This window comes from Gopherus evgoodei, chromosome 3 (genome assembly GCF_007399415.2).
Source record: "Gopherus evgoodei ecotype Sinaloan lineage chromosome 3, rGopEvg1_v1.p, whole genome shotgun sequence".
In the NCBI taxonomy this organism is placed as follows: domain Eukaryota; kingdom Metazoa; phylum Chordata; order Testudines; family Testudinidae; genus Gopherus; species Gopherus evgoodei.
In genome coordinates, this window is record NC_044324.1 from 156,468,658 (window position 1) to 156,485,930 (window position 17,273).

Genomic DNA, 17,273 nt, shown 5'->3' on the forward strand with positions numbered 1-17,273 from the left:
TTAAATCTCCAGCAAGCCCCGCTGCTGCAGCCCCGGGGTAGCAGCGGCAGGGCTCCAGCTGTGATTTTAAGGGCCCTGAGCTCTTCGCAGCAGCCAGAGCCCCACTGATACCACGCTATATGCAAGCCTGTGTTATATCAGGTCACGTTATAGCAGGGCAGAGGTGTATAGTGAAGAGTGCTTGCATACACTAGAAAGGCCACTGTTGTTGATGACGTTACAATCTACGATATTATCAGACCTCTCTTAAATTCACTATAGTATTTGACTCAGACCTCTTGCAGAAGTTAATTCTACAGATTAACACAAATTTAGGACCTATTGCATGCTGTATGTAGCCAATTTCCAATGTCTCCTCGTTATCTGACACAGCAAAACAATTTTGACTCTCCCCTGCATAATCCTGATTATTCAGATTCTCTCCAGCAAATCCATTCTAATTTCGAGTAGTTTGCTAAAGGTATTGCAGTTTGCACCAGTGAGAGTGCTGCTTTAAAGTATGTGTTTTTCCCATGCACTTGATCTTATTGCATGCAAATTATTTCCTCAGTATTAATACTAATGGCAGAATAGGGAAATGTAACAATACAGTATTCAGCATTCATATTGTCTGGATTAATCTTTCTGAATAAATGAAATAATGCATGTGGCCCTCATATTTTATATAGCCAAAAGAAGTGGCATATCAAACATAGGGTGTCCAGTTTAGAATAGCTTTTTTTTTTTTAAATAGCAAAAAAATGAAGTTTGTTGAGCGCACTTAATGTTGGCACTTTTGTGGGCATAAACATAGTGACTTCATTTTGTTTTTTCAGATGAAAATTGGGATGATCAGCTGCTTGGATTTGAACCTTGCAATGAAAACCTTGTAACAGGTTGCAACATAATCAATGGGAAATGTGAATGTGACACCATTCGCACCTGTAGTAATCCATTTGAGTTTCCAAGCCAGGATACTTGCCTGTCAGCTTTAAAAAGGATTGAAGGTAAGCACCTGATTTTAGTAATTTTCAACGTGTAACTCCTTATTGTGCATCTTTCACTAGGGCCTATCACTAGATGATAATACTTGATCCTTAAAACAACTTAAGTGATTTCAGAGACTAATTGCCTTTAATTTCCAAAAAGAACAGGTGTTGAAGATTATATTAGCACTGTGGAGTTTAAGGAAGATGTGGTTTATCCAGCTTGACTCTCCAGAACCTCGATTTGAAAATCGATGAGATTGATATTGTCTGTCTGTCTTTGTGCTAAGTGTCTGTTTAAAAAGTGCATTTCACTGTTGACAAGGACAAAACTAACACAACTTGTTTAGATGTCCTCTTTTGACCTTTGTGCAGATGCACATTCTTAGAGTTGTGGAAAAGCAAGTTGTTCAAAATTACAGGGGACTTTACATGTCATAAATAAAGAGCAAAAGGTCTTAAGGTGTTCTTGGTTGCCTTGATCAACAATGTTTTGGCATGATGGAATTGCTATTCCTTTTTCAGAAGTATATAATCTAGTATTAAAGTAATTCTACTACTTCTCAATTACTTGTTCTAAAGTGAGCTAGAACAAAGGAAAGACAACACTTTTGTGTATACTTATCTTCAAACTCACATTTGGTGTCATAGCACTTAGGACATTGGTATATTACGTGCTACTTAACAAAGCAGACCTAAATTCAGCCAGGGAGTCAGTTCAGGGATATTGTGTTGGAGTCAAACCTGCGTGAAGTATTTTTTAAAAGTTCTCTGAGCTGGGATGGAAAATGTGGTGGTTCTTGACAGCTGTCTGTGCAATTTTACTTTGTCATAAATTCTTAGGATACGTTGGAAAATAAATGTTATGAGGAGATTATTTGAAATATGTGAATGAGTGAATTGGCCTCGATTAAAAGTCCACAGCTGTAGCTTCACATGGTGACTCAATGCAGTGTTAAATGTTCTAAAAGAATACTAGTCATGTTGATCTGAGTTATGAGGGTAGTTTAAATAAGTAAACTAACAAGTTGTCAGGAAAACAATGTTTTGAGACTAGCCTAAGTGTGTGTGAATCTTAATTAAGCAATGGAAAACGACAGTAATTTTAAAACCTGCTAAAGTTCTCAAACAATAAACTAGAAAAATATGGAACAATAAAGTGAGAGTGAATATTCCTCTGTGCTGGATCTGATCTGTTAGAAGCTCACGCACAGTAGGGGGTTGTACTGCTGGTTTATTGGATATCCTACCCCTAATTGGAAAAGTTTAAAATTGGTAAAAAAAAAATCTGTGTTTAGATCTGGTCTAGAAATGTAGTAGTACCAAGGGATGTGTCTGAAGTACCAAAGGCAACAAAGAAACTATCACTTCAAGTTTGTGTCTTGTTTTAAAATTTTGTCTGCAGTCTTTTTTCACAGTTCATTACTTGGAGTGGTAGAGATGTTGTCTAATGCTGTGAGAGAGAAGCACTGAATTCTGATCCTGACTCTGACAAAGACAGCATCTGTGGTCTTAGAGAAACAGAGTGAGAAGCTGTAACTTGCCTGTCTCAGAAAATGAGTTTATAATATTGATCTGGCTACTCAACAAGAGTGTTCTGAGGATTAATGTTTGTAAAGTACTTGGATAAAAGTCAAGTACCATTACAGATATCTAATTTATAATACTGTAGGTTAGTAATGTTTAGACTCATTGTATCTCTGGGAGATAATATACGTGCTGTGTATAGCTTAACAAGCTTCAAATGATGTCTGCTTGTCCTGAGTAATTTATTTCTAAGTGATTTAGCCCGTACTCTGTCTACTTTGTACTGCTTGTGAAGCCCTTCAATTATGAAACTATAGAAAAATTCTTTGAAGCCACATTAAATTCTGTTCACCGTTAAAGTACAAGTTTTTGTCTTTCACTGGTTTTTGCTCTATTTTTGTTTTTGAATAGCCAATATTTGGAGAAAATAAAAATGTTCAGGACTGACTCTCTCTCTCTCTCTCTCTCTCTCTCTCTCTCTCTCTCTCTCTCTCTCACAACACTGAAAGCCTAGTTAACATGTAAGCCATTGTCACTTCATGACAAAGCTCTAATACAATTTTCTTCTGTAAGAGGTTCCAGCTAGACTCCTAACAGGTGTTCATTGCTGATAGCAAACTACTCAAAGCATCATACAGAACGTGACTTACAGCGTCTGGCTTTCCATAGATTAAACCTATTTTTCTGAATTAGTAGCAAAAGGAGAGGGAGAGAAAAGCATAGCCACAACAGATTTTCTTGAATATGACAAAGGATAATTAAATTACAGCATAAAGCATCAACCCTGTGGATATATTTTTAGCAGAACTGTTTCCCCATTTATAAGCAGAGAAACATTTTAAAAAAACAACAAAATAAAAAGGACATGCACAAAAAACCCCATGTGTATTACTACCCATTATAACAGTGAAACAAAGGCCATGTTATGTATGCTGCCAAATACACTCATGACTGAAATAAAAATGTGCTTTATCTTTTAAGTACTTATTCTCAGAAATACACAGGGAGAAGTTATACTGGTATGATTGCGTCCATGCTAGGGAGTTGTACTTGTTAAATTGTACTGGTTGCTAAAGCAGTACAAAAACTCTGGAGACAAGCCCTTGGTGATTCACTGTTATCTGAGAATCTGGGAAAACAGTTTGGCCAAACCAAGAATCTGCCCAAGCCTTTGCTTAAATTGCTCCCACCTAGGCTAAAACATGGCTTCAAACATGCTAGCTTGTAACTTGACTAGAATTTTTCAGTTGCATTTAACCTGAAGAATTGAGCTGAAATAAAAATGAAAAAATGCACTCTTTTTGCGAGGACATGGCCTGAGGTTGTTTTTTTAAATTTTGGTTTTACTCTGAAAATTGATTGTGAACAGGACTCTAACTTGACAGATGTATTCAGTGTCAAGTCTGCCTACTACAGTTGATAAAAGTACTTAAACAGCATAATCAAAGCTCCCTGATAAACTTAACAGACTGAGCTTTCTAATGCCGTGTCGACGCTATAAGATTGTCAACTTAACTTATGTTGGCATACAGCCACCGCAGTTGTTAAATTGCTTGTATGCGCGTGCACACTTGGTACCTCGTGTTGGTGGTGCACCTCGTCACCATGAGCATTTGTATTGGTTGTATTGTGTGTGGGAGGGATTGTGGGATGGCTTGTGAAAACCAGTAACAGTTGACATAAGCGGTGTAGACACTGCATTGACCTAATTACATCAACTGTGATTCTGCACTGCTCTGGGAGGTGATGTTACTAAATCAGTGTAGAGAGGCGCTTATGTACGCAGGAGGCAAATTTAAGTGAAAAGATTGCCACAGCTAGGTTGGATGCAGGGCAGCTTATGTCAACCTAACCGTGTCATATAGAGCAGGTGTAACTCTGTCACACTGAAAGGCATTTTTCCCATTCTTTGTAGCAGTTCTCTGCATACTGTCCAGTTTTTTAATGTGCATTTTCAAATGTAGATGCCAGAACTGGACACATTATTCTAGTGTCAATAGTGATACAAAGGCTAAACCACCTTCTTACTTTCCCATGTATATTCCCAAGGATGACACTAGCCTGGTTTGCCACAGCATCACGCTGGGAGTGCATGTTCAGTTACATGTTCACTATGAACACTTTTCAGAGTAATTACTGTACAGGATACTGTCCCACATTCTGTAGATATGGTCTATATTCTTCGTTTTTTAGATGACTTTGCATTTGGCTATATTAAAACTTTTTTTTATTTTAATGGGTCCAGCTTATCACAATACCCAAATCACTCTGTATGACTGCCCTGTTCTCCTTATTTTCTACTCCACTGATCTTTGTATCATCCACAGATTTTTTTAGCAATTATTTTTATATTAACTTCCAGGTCTTTGATAAAAAATATTGGCTCAGTCCTAGTACTTGTCCCTGCAGTACCCCCACTAAAACATCCCCATTTCATGATTCCTCATTGAGAAATAGTTTTTTGAGATCTACCATTTCTTAATCCATTGGCCTATTGGTCTATGGTATATTGATATTGTATAGTACTGATTTTTTTAAAAAAAATCCTGATGTGGGATACTATGTCAAATGCATTAAAATCTAAGTATATTACACGTGTGCAGTTACCTTTATCAGCCATACTTGTAATATCACAAGACCTAGTTTCCATAAATCCATGTTGACTGGCATTAATTGCATTTCCATTATACATCAAAGGCATCCACACCCCAGAAACCACAGAGCTCCAAAAGAAAAAGAAAGACACCCTCTCTAATAAGAACCCCCCCCACACTCACTTTTATTTATATATCTAAAAAAATCTTCATCTTTTCAGATATCAGGGTGAGGAACATTACATACCAGTCATTTTCACCTTTTATTATGGGGAGGCAGAGGATTGAAAACCAGCATTACCCTCACGGTTTGTTTCACATGGTAGAAGTATGGGCAACAGCCTTGCAGGGGGCTTATAGTGGAGAGGGAAAGTGCACGCTGCCATTCTTGTTGCTCATTCATATAAGGATGCTGCAGTGCCTCTTTTGCTGAAAGCCATTTCTCAGTGTTAAATATTAAGAGCCTCTTCAGGAGACAGCCGTGGGTGGGAGTAGGTAAAGGAGGGCAAAATCTTCTTAAATGTCACTTATCACTTGAAAGTCAAGAAACAAAACTGTAACCCCCAGTGCCCATTTTCATTCCCAAGGAGTGGGTCAGGAATGCTGTGATGCACAAATAACTACGTTTTCTTGAGTTTCTAACTTCAGCTGGTTAATGACATGGGAACACCTTTCTGTGTAACTAACAATTAGGAAACTAAGTAAATAAGTCCAAAGTAATTTAAGATTATAAAAATAAATAAATTGCTTGCAACATACAAGCAGCTATTCAATATTTTGTTTTATCCTCACTGTTCAATGTGTAACCCCAGGCCTTGTTTACTGCACACCATTCAAACTCTGTTCTGAAGACAGAATTGTTAATTTTTTCTCCTGGACTTTCCTATGGCACTTATCGCTGCAGTATCTTAGTTGTTTCACAGATATTTAATGAATTTATTTTCACAATACCCCTATGAGATAAGAGTATAGGTATGACATGTATGTATATGGTCATGTAGACATAGAGTAGAAACGAATTAGTTATATTTTCAATAAATTTATTTGATTTAATAAGTAGCTTTGAAACAGCTTCACTGTGAGCCTTGATACTGGGTGTAAGATTATTTCCCTGTATCCCAGATGTGACAGTTCGGCAAATTTTTATTTGAGGTCTTCTGTCTTGAAGTTTAAATATGGGCAAGGAAATACTTTAAGTCAAGACAATGGGTCTTAAGTTATAACCAGGAAGACAACAGGTCCCAATAACCAAGAGGTCATTGATGATAGTTTTTGCTGTTGATCTCAACCCCTTGTATTTAAGTAATCTTGGTAGTCATCACTTCTTGCTATTCCATTAGTGTTCCTTATTTGGGAGAAACATAGACTAATGGATGTGACTAACATACAGTGCCCTAAAAGGAGAATCCCATAAGTGGATCAAGAGTCAGAATGGTCCAATCCTAATCAGGCAATGCCATGCATTTGGGGTGAGACCTGTGATTTCCCCTGATTTTGATCAAAAGGTCATTAGAGAGGTTGCGCGGCATGAATCCACTCTGAGTTTCACCCATAAAAGACCAGGTAAATGAGAAAGAAATGTGTTCCTCTCGATCACTTCAGATGACAACTCAGCATCTCTGCTTACCTCAGAAGGGCTTGTATACACTTACAGTGGCACGGCTGTCACACTTGAGTGAAGGTGCTATCTATGTCAGTGGGAGAGCTGCTCCCACTGATATAGGTATTCCACTTCCCTGAGAGACAATAACTATGTTGACAGGAGAAGCCCTTCCATTGGCATAGCACTGTCTATGCCAGGAGTTAAACTGGTAGAATTGGAAAAACACCAAGTGATGCATTCACCTCCCCCCCCCCCAAGCAATTTAGTTATACTGACATGAGCTAGTAGTATAGACCAAGGCAAAGACATCATAGATAAGTCAGCTGACCTGAGAGTGCTCCCCCACTAGTGCAGTGGTACTTGTGACAGGAAATGTTGCCTGGTTCCCCAGAGTGCAGTTCCTGACTGACTCTGAGGCTCCACAAGGCAAGCAAGCTAAAGAGCAGATACTTTTTCTAAATAAGTTTTCCTTTGGCCATGTCTACATTGCAGTTAGACACCCACAGTTGGCTTATGCCTACTGACTTGGACTTTGAGGCTGTTTCATTGCAGTGCAGGCTTCCGGGCTCAGACTGGAGCCTGGGCTCTAGGACCCTGCAAGGGGGGAATGACTCAGAACTCAAGCTTCTGCCTGAGCCCAGAGGTCTGTGCTGCCATGAAACAGCCCTGTAGCCTGAGCCTGGTGAGCCTGAGTCAGCTGGTACAGGTCAGCTGCAAGTTTTTAATTGCAGTGTAGACGTACTCTTTGTCTATTTAACAGGACTGTGCGAGGATACCTGCCACAAGAGACCTGTCTCAGCTATGTGTATGTATGGCTGGCCATTAACAGTAATAACATGAGTGTTTAAGTTTTTTACTTATGGGTAAGTATTAACTAACCTAAGTTTAAAGCAAATCTTAAAATTGATCTGAGCCACCTGGGTTACCTACAGATTTAAAACTGAACCCATTTTTTCCACAAGGGAAAATATAAGATACTAAATCAACCACATGAGAATAGAAAGATTACATAAATCATGTAATCATTATGTTAATTTTATGATTTGATTATTGGTTGTGTTCATGCAATAACTTCACCAATTGTTGGTCTTAAGCTCTTCTCTTTGTAATTACTCAGTTAAGTTCTATTGTTAACTTCTTGATTTAACTCAATTTACAAAGTAACTTTGTTTAATGCTTCAGGGAAATAAAAGAAACTATATAACTTCGTAGTTAGTGCTCTTGAACAAAAATTGTAATAATATACCGAAATTAGTTTTTTCTGATCAACTGGTGATGAGCTAAAAACAACCTTAAGTTAAAGGGACTTCAGTTATTCTTAGAGTATTGGTCTCAGGTCCTAACAAAGCCCATATTATTACAAGTAGTATTAGCCTCATTTTCAGATGGGTAGCTGAGGCACAGGGAGATTAAGGTCAAAGTATCCACTAATTTTAGGTGCCCAATGTGAGGCACCTAGAACCTGATTTTTCAGAATACTTTGTATAGTATAGTATGGAATACGTTCAAAGCACAGTTCCTGTTGACTTCAGTTGTTGCTGAGGGTTCTCAGTGCTTCTGCATGTCAGACCCCAAGATACCAAGTTTGCCTCAATTTCTGAAAGCCCCTCTCAATTAGTGACTACCTATAAAAGGGTTGGTTTAAGTGATTTGCCCAGCATCACATAAGAACTCTGTGGCAGAGGCAGGGGTAGAATCCAACTCTTTTTATGCCTTAACCTTAAGTTTTTCTTTTTCTGTGATGCCCTGATTCATTTATTATGCTTCTAAGTTCTGTAACCAATGGAACAGGGATCCTACAAATAGGTCTTCTTTTATAACGCAATCCTGATTCATCCCCAAAGCAGGTCCAACTGATGTACTGAATGAGGCAGAGTTCCGGTGGGGGAAAATTAGTTTTTGATCATCATAATGCATGCACAGGCAATCTTGATTCTGGCATTCTAACTTTTGATTGCTTGACTTTACAACCTTAATGTCCTTTTAATATAGGTGAGTATGTGTGTAATTGCCTAAGTTTTTAAAAAGCAAACTGAAAAAAAAATACCATCATGTGGTATTAATACGCAGGTAGATTAGTTAATCAGCGAGGTTGGAATGTTTAGATCCTCTACCACCTGGGCTAAGGGGGTAACTCATAGCAGTAGTAGATTATCATCCTCTGGGAACCACCGTGAAAGTGGGATGAGACACTATTTACCAGTGGGTTTCTCAGAGGAATGGTGAGACCTAGATCTTGGGTCCTTTCCAGGCTGTGGGTGCAAGTATGGTTTAACGAGCATAGACTCTTTTTTGCCCATTTTCCTGCAAGGTTGACCCTTTTTGCCCTATCTCTCTACTAGTTCTGTCTCTTCTCCACCCCTGACTTGTCACAGTCTCAATTTCTTGGTCTTCTCATCCTATGCCTAGTCTTCCCTCCAGGCTTGCTGTACAAGTTCCAGTCTGCCCCTCCCCACATCCTGTTTTCCTGCCCAGCCAGTCCTTCCCAGCTTCTCATCTGGTCTCTCTCTTCCCACGTACCCTACTGGCTCCCAGACTCGATCTCCCTTCTTGGGCTCTTCATCCAGTCTCAATTTCCTGCCCTTCCTGCTTCTTTCCCTCACTCTCTTTGTCCCAATTTCTTGCCATGCTGGTCCCAGAATTCTCCCTGGAGCCCCAACTCCTTGTCAGGTGAGTTTCCCCTTCCCCTCACTGGTTCCTAGTGCCAGTCTTTATTCAGCCAGTCACTCTGTCTACCATAGTTCCTCATCCAATCTGTTTCCCTTCTACTCCCACCGCCAGCTGGCTCCTAGTCCAAGGTTCTTTGCACAACCTCCCCTCTCCTCTGACCCCCTCTCACCTGCTCAATCTTTCACCAGACTTTGTCACATTCTATGCCTTTTCTACCACCCTGACATGCTTTTGTCTCCTCTGCACTCAAAGCTACTTGCTTCCTCTTCTTCTGAGTGCCGGCAGGGGCAGGAGCATTGAAAACACAGGGGAGACAGGCTCCCTAGCCTCTGTTTCAATGTCTTGTACCACTGCAGACTGAAGCATGCCCTTTATCTGTAGACTTGGGCTTAAGCATGCTCATTTTGCTTTGTGGGGAAGAGACATCCTGAGTCCAGTCACAGGGAAGATTCGTGAGAACTTTCAGATTAATTCAGCCAGAGGGTGATACCCAACATAGAAAAATTCTGTCTGAATGGTTGGTTGTGCAAAGTTTTGCATAGCTGAAAATAAGGTCTATCATGGGAAGTGTCTGGCAATCAGCCCAACCTTGGAATGTTCACATTAGCGATGGTTAAACATTTAATGGTCGTAAACCTTCATGTTTCAGGGCATGAGACAATGGCTAAATTTGAGGCTAGGAAAAAAACGTATGAGCAAGTTATTATGTAAATATATATTATAGGGGTTTCTTGAACCTTCTTCTGAAGGAAGGAAGCATCAGATACTGGGTCATGGTAATCAGGATACCAGACTTGATGGATCACTGGTCTGATTTGGTGTGGGAATTCCCATGTTCTTGAGCTCAGGGCAGTAAGTATGGCTATTTTCAGCTTCTGAAGGACCTATTGATAGCAGTTTGATCCAATAACTTGGAAGCTGTGACAGACTTGGACCATGGGTGGGGGTTTCCAGAGGCTGAATCTGAGAAGAGTCAAGTCAAGCCTGTGAGCATGAAAGAATCAGATGGCTCTCAAACTTCTTTATAGAAGAAAAGAGGAAGTTCTTAGCAGATGGGCTAAGCTAAAGTGTAGTGTTTCCTAGAAGATAGCCTCCCTCTCCTATTTTCCTAAACATTCAGGTAGGGCCTAACCGTCAGAGATGCAGAGACCCTACATCTTTCACTGACTTCAAATGATATGGGTGCTCAGTACCGCGAAAAATCTGATTCTGAGGTTATAGGTGTGGAATTCCTCAAGTCTCGTTCTCATCATCTGTGAAAACCCATTGTAGTGTTGTCCAGCTAAAGGACTCACTAAAAATTTTGGAGGGATTTTCTGAGAGTTGCTGAGGGAAAGGGATATTCTAAGTTTATCCGTCGGTAGGCTGGTGCATTCCAAAGGAAAAAATAAATCCTCAAATATTTCAATTAGACTGCAACTCTCTGTCAAGCATTAATAGGCCCTGATCTGGGCTTGGTACTGCTGTAACAAATTGAGGATTAGGAAGCAATGGTTTAGTAATCTACAGAGAGCAATGAGTATGCCACCAGCTGCAAAGAAATCTTTCCAAAATCCTTAACTCAAATGCTCCTAAACACCATTTCCATCAAGCTTGTAATAAAACACACAAAGTGACATGATGCAGAAAATATTGTTTAAATGTGGAAATTAAAACAATTTCTTTTTGGAGATCTGGGGGCAAATGTTTGTTGGTCAAGTAAATGCATGCCATCTCTGCAGCAGATACTATGTTCTGATGGAAAATTTGGTCAAACTGCACTGTAGAACAAATATAGTTCTTCACACATTTTATGCTCTTTAATTTCATATAACCTCTTTTGTTGAGGAAGAGGGATTCTTGTTGTTGTCTCCCCCCCATTTTTATTTTAAAGTTCCTGAGATTTGCTGATTATGAAGATGGTTGAAGTTATTTGAAATATACTTTTTGCATTCCATTATTCTTAAATGTAGTTGAATAACTCTAAAGCTGGCCTAACAGGTATTACAGCATTTGCCTGTATTGAACATTAAATTTGAGAAGGCAGCTTCATTTTAAATATTAGCCTTCAATTGTTTGTAAGTTTCAGACTTCTTTTGGGCTGAAACTTCACCTGTGGTCTCAAAGGTTGATACTTCATGGAGAATTAGAAGTAAATATGTTGAATTTTTATTGAAATATATGAGTGTTGGAATAAATCTTCTACTTTCAAAAAATTCATGTATGTTTTTGCTCAAATAACTCAAATGGCTGAACTTTAAAACTTGGCATCTATCTTCAGTTAGGAATGTGATGCTGGCAAAGGGCCAAATTTTGCCCTTGATTGTGCTTATGTTGCCTGTTAACTAAAATGGGAACCAAATATAGGTATTTGAAGGCAGAATTTAGCCCAAAGTGTGGGGGAAATTGTTTTGGTAATTTTAAACCTTTATTGATAATGTTTGTGTGTGCCAGATGTGTACATCTTAAACTGTTCAAAAGCATGCATCACAGTCTGAGGAGAGAACACTCTCTCTGCAGTTTAAATTGCTTCTGCCAGTATTCTCAATTTTTTGTGCCACTGGAACTGGAATTAAATCAATAACAAACACGGTACTTTTAATTAAATCACCTTTGTACAAGAACCCATCTGTGAGCGCAGATGACTGCACAGAATGTTTAACTGCATAATTAAAGTCTATTCTAGCCAATAAGAGTTTTGTAAATAAGTATTTAACTGTGATTTCACAAGAGAAGTGCGTTCTGCTCAAGGCACCCTCAGTCAGGGATTAGTGGTGTGTTCCTCCTCATCTTCTCTATCTCTACACAATGCCCTGTGTGTATTGTAGCAAGATGGCTCTAAATTCCCTGGCAAAGTCTGTGACAGTTTGGAAATTCTGCAGCAGCTTTCAGGTAATTAAAAAAACTGAAGCTTTTACTTAATTAATTAAACATGAAAATTGATGATAGTACAGTATTCCGTTTTTGTTCAGTTTGACTTATTTTAATATTGTGCTTACATTCTTAGGTGTTGCAGCTGACTTTTATTGATGGTGCATAACTTCATTGTATAAGTTGTTGGAGAGGGGTGGAAAGGGAAAGCCAGAAGCTCAAGCATCTGGCTAGGGGACATTTTGATTCCTTTAGCACTCAGGAAGTCCTGGGGTGTGGGTTGGGATTGTAGGAGAGGCATATTCTGCTAAAATAATTAGCAGTGAAATTAATATTGACATTCAAGCTCTCATGTTTAGATTCAGGGTTAACACCCCATGGAGACAAATGGGTGCTGATCATATTTCGCTTTCAGCTATTTGAAGCTATCATTGGCAGGCATCCATGCCATCTGATGCTTAAGGGCTTCTATTAAGATACTATGAATTGTCCTGGACTCATCAAACTGAAAACATAGCATTTCTGAGAGCAACCTACCATTACAACTTGCTGCCAGCATTATTCAAACATCTTAATGCCTGTTCGTCGTCTCTTCCTGCCCAGCTACAACTGGATTTCCTACCTGGGTAACTTTGTCTTCCTTTTATATGTAGTGACAAGTTGCAAGTTCTAAAGCAAATGTTGTGAGACATAACGAGTCTTCCCTCAAACTGGAACAAAACTGCACTGAAACTTTACTGGAGGGTGGTTGCCCTGGCAAAGCCTTTTGCAGGAGGCTACAGAAGCTACTGTTGGGATCAGAAGTTCTCATTATCTGCGCTTTACGGGGGCGGGGATCCCTGGCTGGAGTTCCTAAAGGTTGCTGTTTGGCCTGAGCATTGGGATGGAGGGTATAGGCTTGTGTGCTTGCCCATGGCCTCTTTTCTGGGCAAAGGCAGACAATATAAGTCTTATATTTAAATATGTAGTACAGTAACTCCTCACTTAGTAGTCCCAGTTAACATTGTTTCGTTGCTGATCAGTTAGGGAACATGCTTGTTTAATGCTCCCTTCTAATGTCATTTGGCAGCCGCCTGCTTTGTCTGCTGCTTGCAGGAAGAGCAACCCCTTGCAGCTAGCTGGTGGGGGCTTGGAATCAGGGTCGACTGGCAGCCCCCTATCAGCTCCCTGCTCTCTTAAGTTCCCTGTGCAGCCGCTGCCTGCAGTTCAGTTGTGTCCCTCCCCCCACTGCTTGCTGTGCTGCGGGGGGAAGGAAAGAAGAGGGGGGGCTAATGTCAAGGTGTCCCTCCTGCTCCTGCATCCCACTTACCCCATTTTCCATAGAGCAGGGCTAAGGATGGAGGAAGCCTGCAGCAGCTGGGGTCTCAGCAAACTGATTTAATTAACAAGGCAGTGTATCTAAGGGGAATGTGCATATCTCCCTCCTTTCCTGCTGCCTTGCAGAGTGAGAGAGTTAACCCTTGAGGGCTCAGCCATTGCTTGTTCATCACTTAGCAGTAAGGGAAATATTCCACCCTCTGACTCCTCCACCTCACCCAAGCTTCACAATCATCACTGTGTACCAGTATTAAATTGTTTAAAATGTGTGTGTGTGTGTGTGTTGTAGAGTTTTTTGTCTGGTGAAAAAAAATTTCCCTGGAACCCCCTCATTTACATTAATTCTTATGGGGAAATTGGATTCACTTAACATTGTTTTGCTTAAAGTCGCATTTTTCAGGAACATAACTACATTAAGCAAGGAGTTACTGTAGGTGGTGCTGATGGATTATCAGCTTTGTTTTAGGCCTGGTCTACACTGGGGGGATCTAGCTAAGATACGCAACTTCAGCTATGAGAATAGCGTAGCTGAAGTCGACATATCTGAGATCGAATTAAAATTACTTTGCGTCCTCGCGGTGCTGGATCAACGGCTGTGGCTCCGCCATTGACTTTGCTTCTGCCTCTCGCACTGCTGAAGTTCAGCAGTCGATGGGAGAGCCATCTGGGATCGATTTATCGCATCTGCACTACATGCGATAAATCAATCCCCGATAGATCAATTGCTGCCCGCCAATCCGGTGGGTAGTGTAGACATACCCTTAGATGAGAATTTACCATGTACAAAGTGTCAGCTATCTACTGGTTTAGTATGACAGTGAAATTAGTGTATGTAATAAATAAATAAATAAATAAATGCCACAAATGCACACTTACTGAGGGTATAGAAGATACTGTGAATTGTAATATTGAGAAATAACATGCTCATTTAATTGGACAGTAGTATTAATCTCAATAACTAGGAAGTTAGTTTGGTTATTCAAACTGAAATCTGGAATTCTGGCTTTTGAATGTTAAAACATGCAAGCTTTAATACTGTGTGAATGTAGGTTTGGTTTAATTTTATTTAATACTTTTTAGAGAATGGTATGTTAATTTACACACACATGCGTACATAAAATATATTTTAGAATGTTTAATCACTTGAAGCTCGCACTGGGTGGAGAAAGGATTTCTGTTTTGTGGAGTATTTTGGAAATACTGATTTTGTTTAGGTTTGGATTGCCCTGGAGCAGCAGACCCTTGATGCACTGGGGTCCCCAGTTTGCCAGGTGAAGTGGCAGGAAATAAAGCTAGTTTCCAGCATAAAGGTCTCTACAATACATTTTGATAAATTGGCAATTTTAGACACAACTTTTCATCAATTGCTTGGAAAATGTAAACTAATTTTAAATATTATGGAAACTAATATTGTGGACATTTAACTGTAATAAAGGTGTATCCTTTTGTTGAAATATTTTGTAACTTAGTGCTACAGTATTCGTAGTGAATCTGAGCTGCTATCACTATGGTTCCCAATCTAGTTCTTTATCTTCTCCATTTTTCTATCAGTGGAAAAACATTGATTGCTGTACTTAATCAGAGCAGTGATCCTTTCTACCGAAAGCTAATAGGTCTTACTATTAATGTAGACCTAAAAATAAGAGCTGTCAGGAACCATCTGGATTGTAGTGAAACCATTTATATTGTCTCATAAAATCCTATACTCAAAATTAATTCAAATTTGGTTGGGTAAAATCTGCGCATGAATTGAAAACAGACTTAAGGCCATTAGCAAAGGGCAATTGATAAATTGCTAAGTATAGTTGGGGAGACATTTAGTGGGATTTTGCAGGGATCAGTGGAGGGAGTAAACAGTAATTTAATGAAAATAGAGGATGATATTAAAGTGGAGAAGTGTTGTGACTGTTACAAATGCAAATATAGCTATGCACTAGAAACATGAGCAAGAAATAAAATGAGAATCAACTTGAAAAAATGCAAACTAATGTACGTGTGAGTAAGTCAGGCAAGTCAATAGTCAGGTGAAACTTGAATAGCAGTGATGCCAGCATATGCTTGCATGTAATGCAAATAATAATAGATTGAAGGGTGGCTGGCTAGTACAACTTTTAGCTGCACAGACACAGAACCTCAGAAACTGGTGTTTCTACTTGATACATTTGGAAGGATGCTGGGTTCTGGTTGCAGGCTGTATGTGGCCTGCAGGTAGAAGTCAGCTGGTTGTCAAAGATAGACGATCTACAAGGGCTGCTCCCCTCCTACGTTTTGCTCAGAGACCTGGGGGAAAGGGGAAAAGGTGGAGAGAAGATGCAGGGAAACTAACATAGTGTCATGCCTTGGAATTGACTGTATGCTGGAGGAAATTCCTCAGCCAGGGAGTAGGGAACCAGCTACAAGGTGTGTACCCTTGAGCTTCCTGTCTTCTATATGCCCCTGTGACAGTAATCAGTACAGAATCACCTGTGGAAAGTTGATTAAGAAATAGTTAGAAAGCCTCAAAATACAGATATAAGGCTCACTACTCCTGGTCTCTTCTAAATCTGAGGAAGGGGCCAACGGAATACAGATTTCAAAATCTAAGTTGGAGGAGCTGCCCGGTGAATGCCCAGGGCTCTCTTCAAAGTGTTTTCCATATCCTCTGAACTTCACTGTGTGTGTGTGTGTGTGTGTGTGTGTGTGAGACATGCTCTAAAAAGGTAGTAGGTTTCCACTTCTACAATGTATTATTGTAGACAAATATATTATTGGTGAGATGTTTTTGACTAGCTTCAAAGTGATTCTTCACTTTTATGCATGTGCTTCAATTTTATGCATGGGAGTAGTTACATTCTCCCTCAGAAGCATTTTGACATGAGGTAGTTGATTGGTTGCCTGCCCTTCCCTTCTTTCCACCTGCTGTCCCTCCATGAAGTCTCTTGACTTTAGGGACTAGCCAGGAGCGGTGCCAGGGTTTCTGACGCCCTAGGCGGAGGGCCATTTCGCCACCCCCCATGGGTCCGGTGGACCTACCGCAGTGATGCCGGCGGACGGTCCGCTGCTGGAAGGGCTCTAGTGGAGCTGCCGCAGTGATGCTGGTGGGCGGTCCCCTGGTCTAAAGGCTCCGGTGGGCCTGCTGCAGGCATGACTGCGGTAGGTCCGTCGGAGCTTTTAGACCAGCACACCGTCCGCCGAAATGACTGCGGCAGCTCCACCGGAGCCTTTCCAGCAGCGGACCGTCTGCCGGCATGACTGCGGTAGGTCCACTGAACCTGCGTGCCGCCCCCTTCCCCCCGGCAAAATAGCGCCCCCCAAAAATTCTGGCGCCCTAGACCATTGCCTAGGTCACCTAAATGGTAGCGCTGGCCCTGGGACTACCCATGCATATAAAACTAAGCATGTAATTGTTTGTTTGCAGGATCAGCAAGTGTGTTTTTAAGGATTGTGTGTATAGGATTGCCTTTAAAACATTACTCAAGTTAATATTTTTAACTTAACCCTTACAGCTTTGTTCTTGAGTATTTATTTGCTAGGGCAAGTGCTGGTTAAATTATAGTCTGCGAGGGTTTTTCCCTGGGTTGGTTACTTTGACTCTTCATTATTACTATGATTATCATCATTAATATGATTACTATTAATAATCAAAATAATTTTGTATTACAATGGTGCCTAGAGGTTCCAACCAAGATCAGGGCCCCACTGCGCAAGTCACTGTACAAGCACAGTAAGAAACAGTTACTGTTCTGAAAAGTTTATAATCTAAATAGA

General features: G+C 40.2%; 1 protein-coding gene across 1 annotated transcript in view; it reads left to right on the forward strand.

Moving 5' to 3' along the window:
* Positions 1-17,273, forward strand: part of CRIM1 (cysteine rich transmembrane BMP regulator 1) — a 314,546-nt gene that overhangs the window by 25,017 nt on the left and 272,256 nt on the right. The window contains exon 2 of the mRNA XM_030557098.1: positions 816-986. Within this exon, the coding sequence (XP_030412958.1) occupies positions 816-986 (171 nt within the window). The remainder of the gene's footprint in view (positions 1-815; positions 987-17,273) is intronic.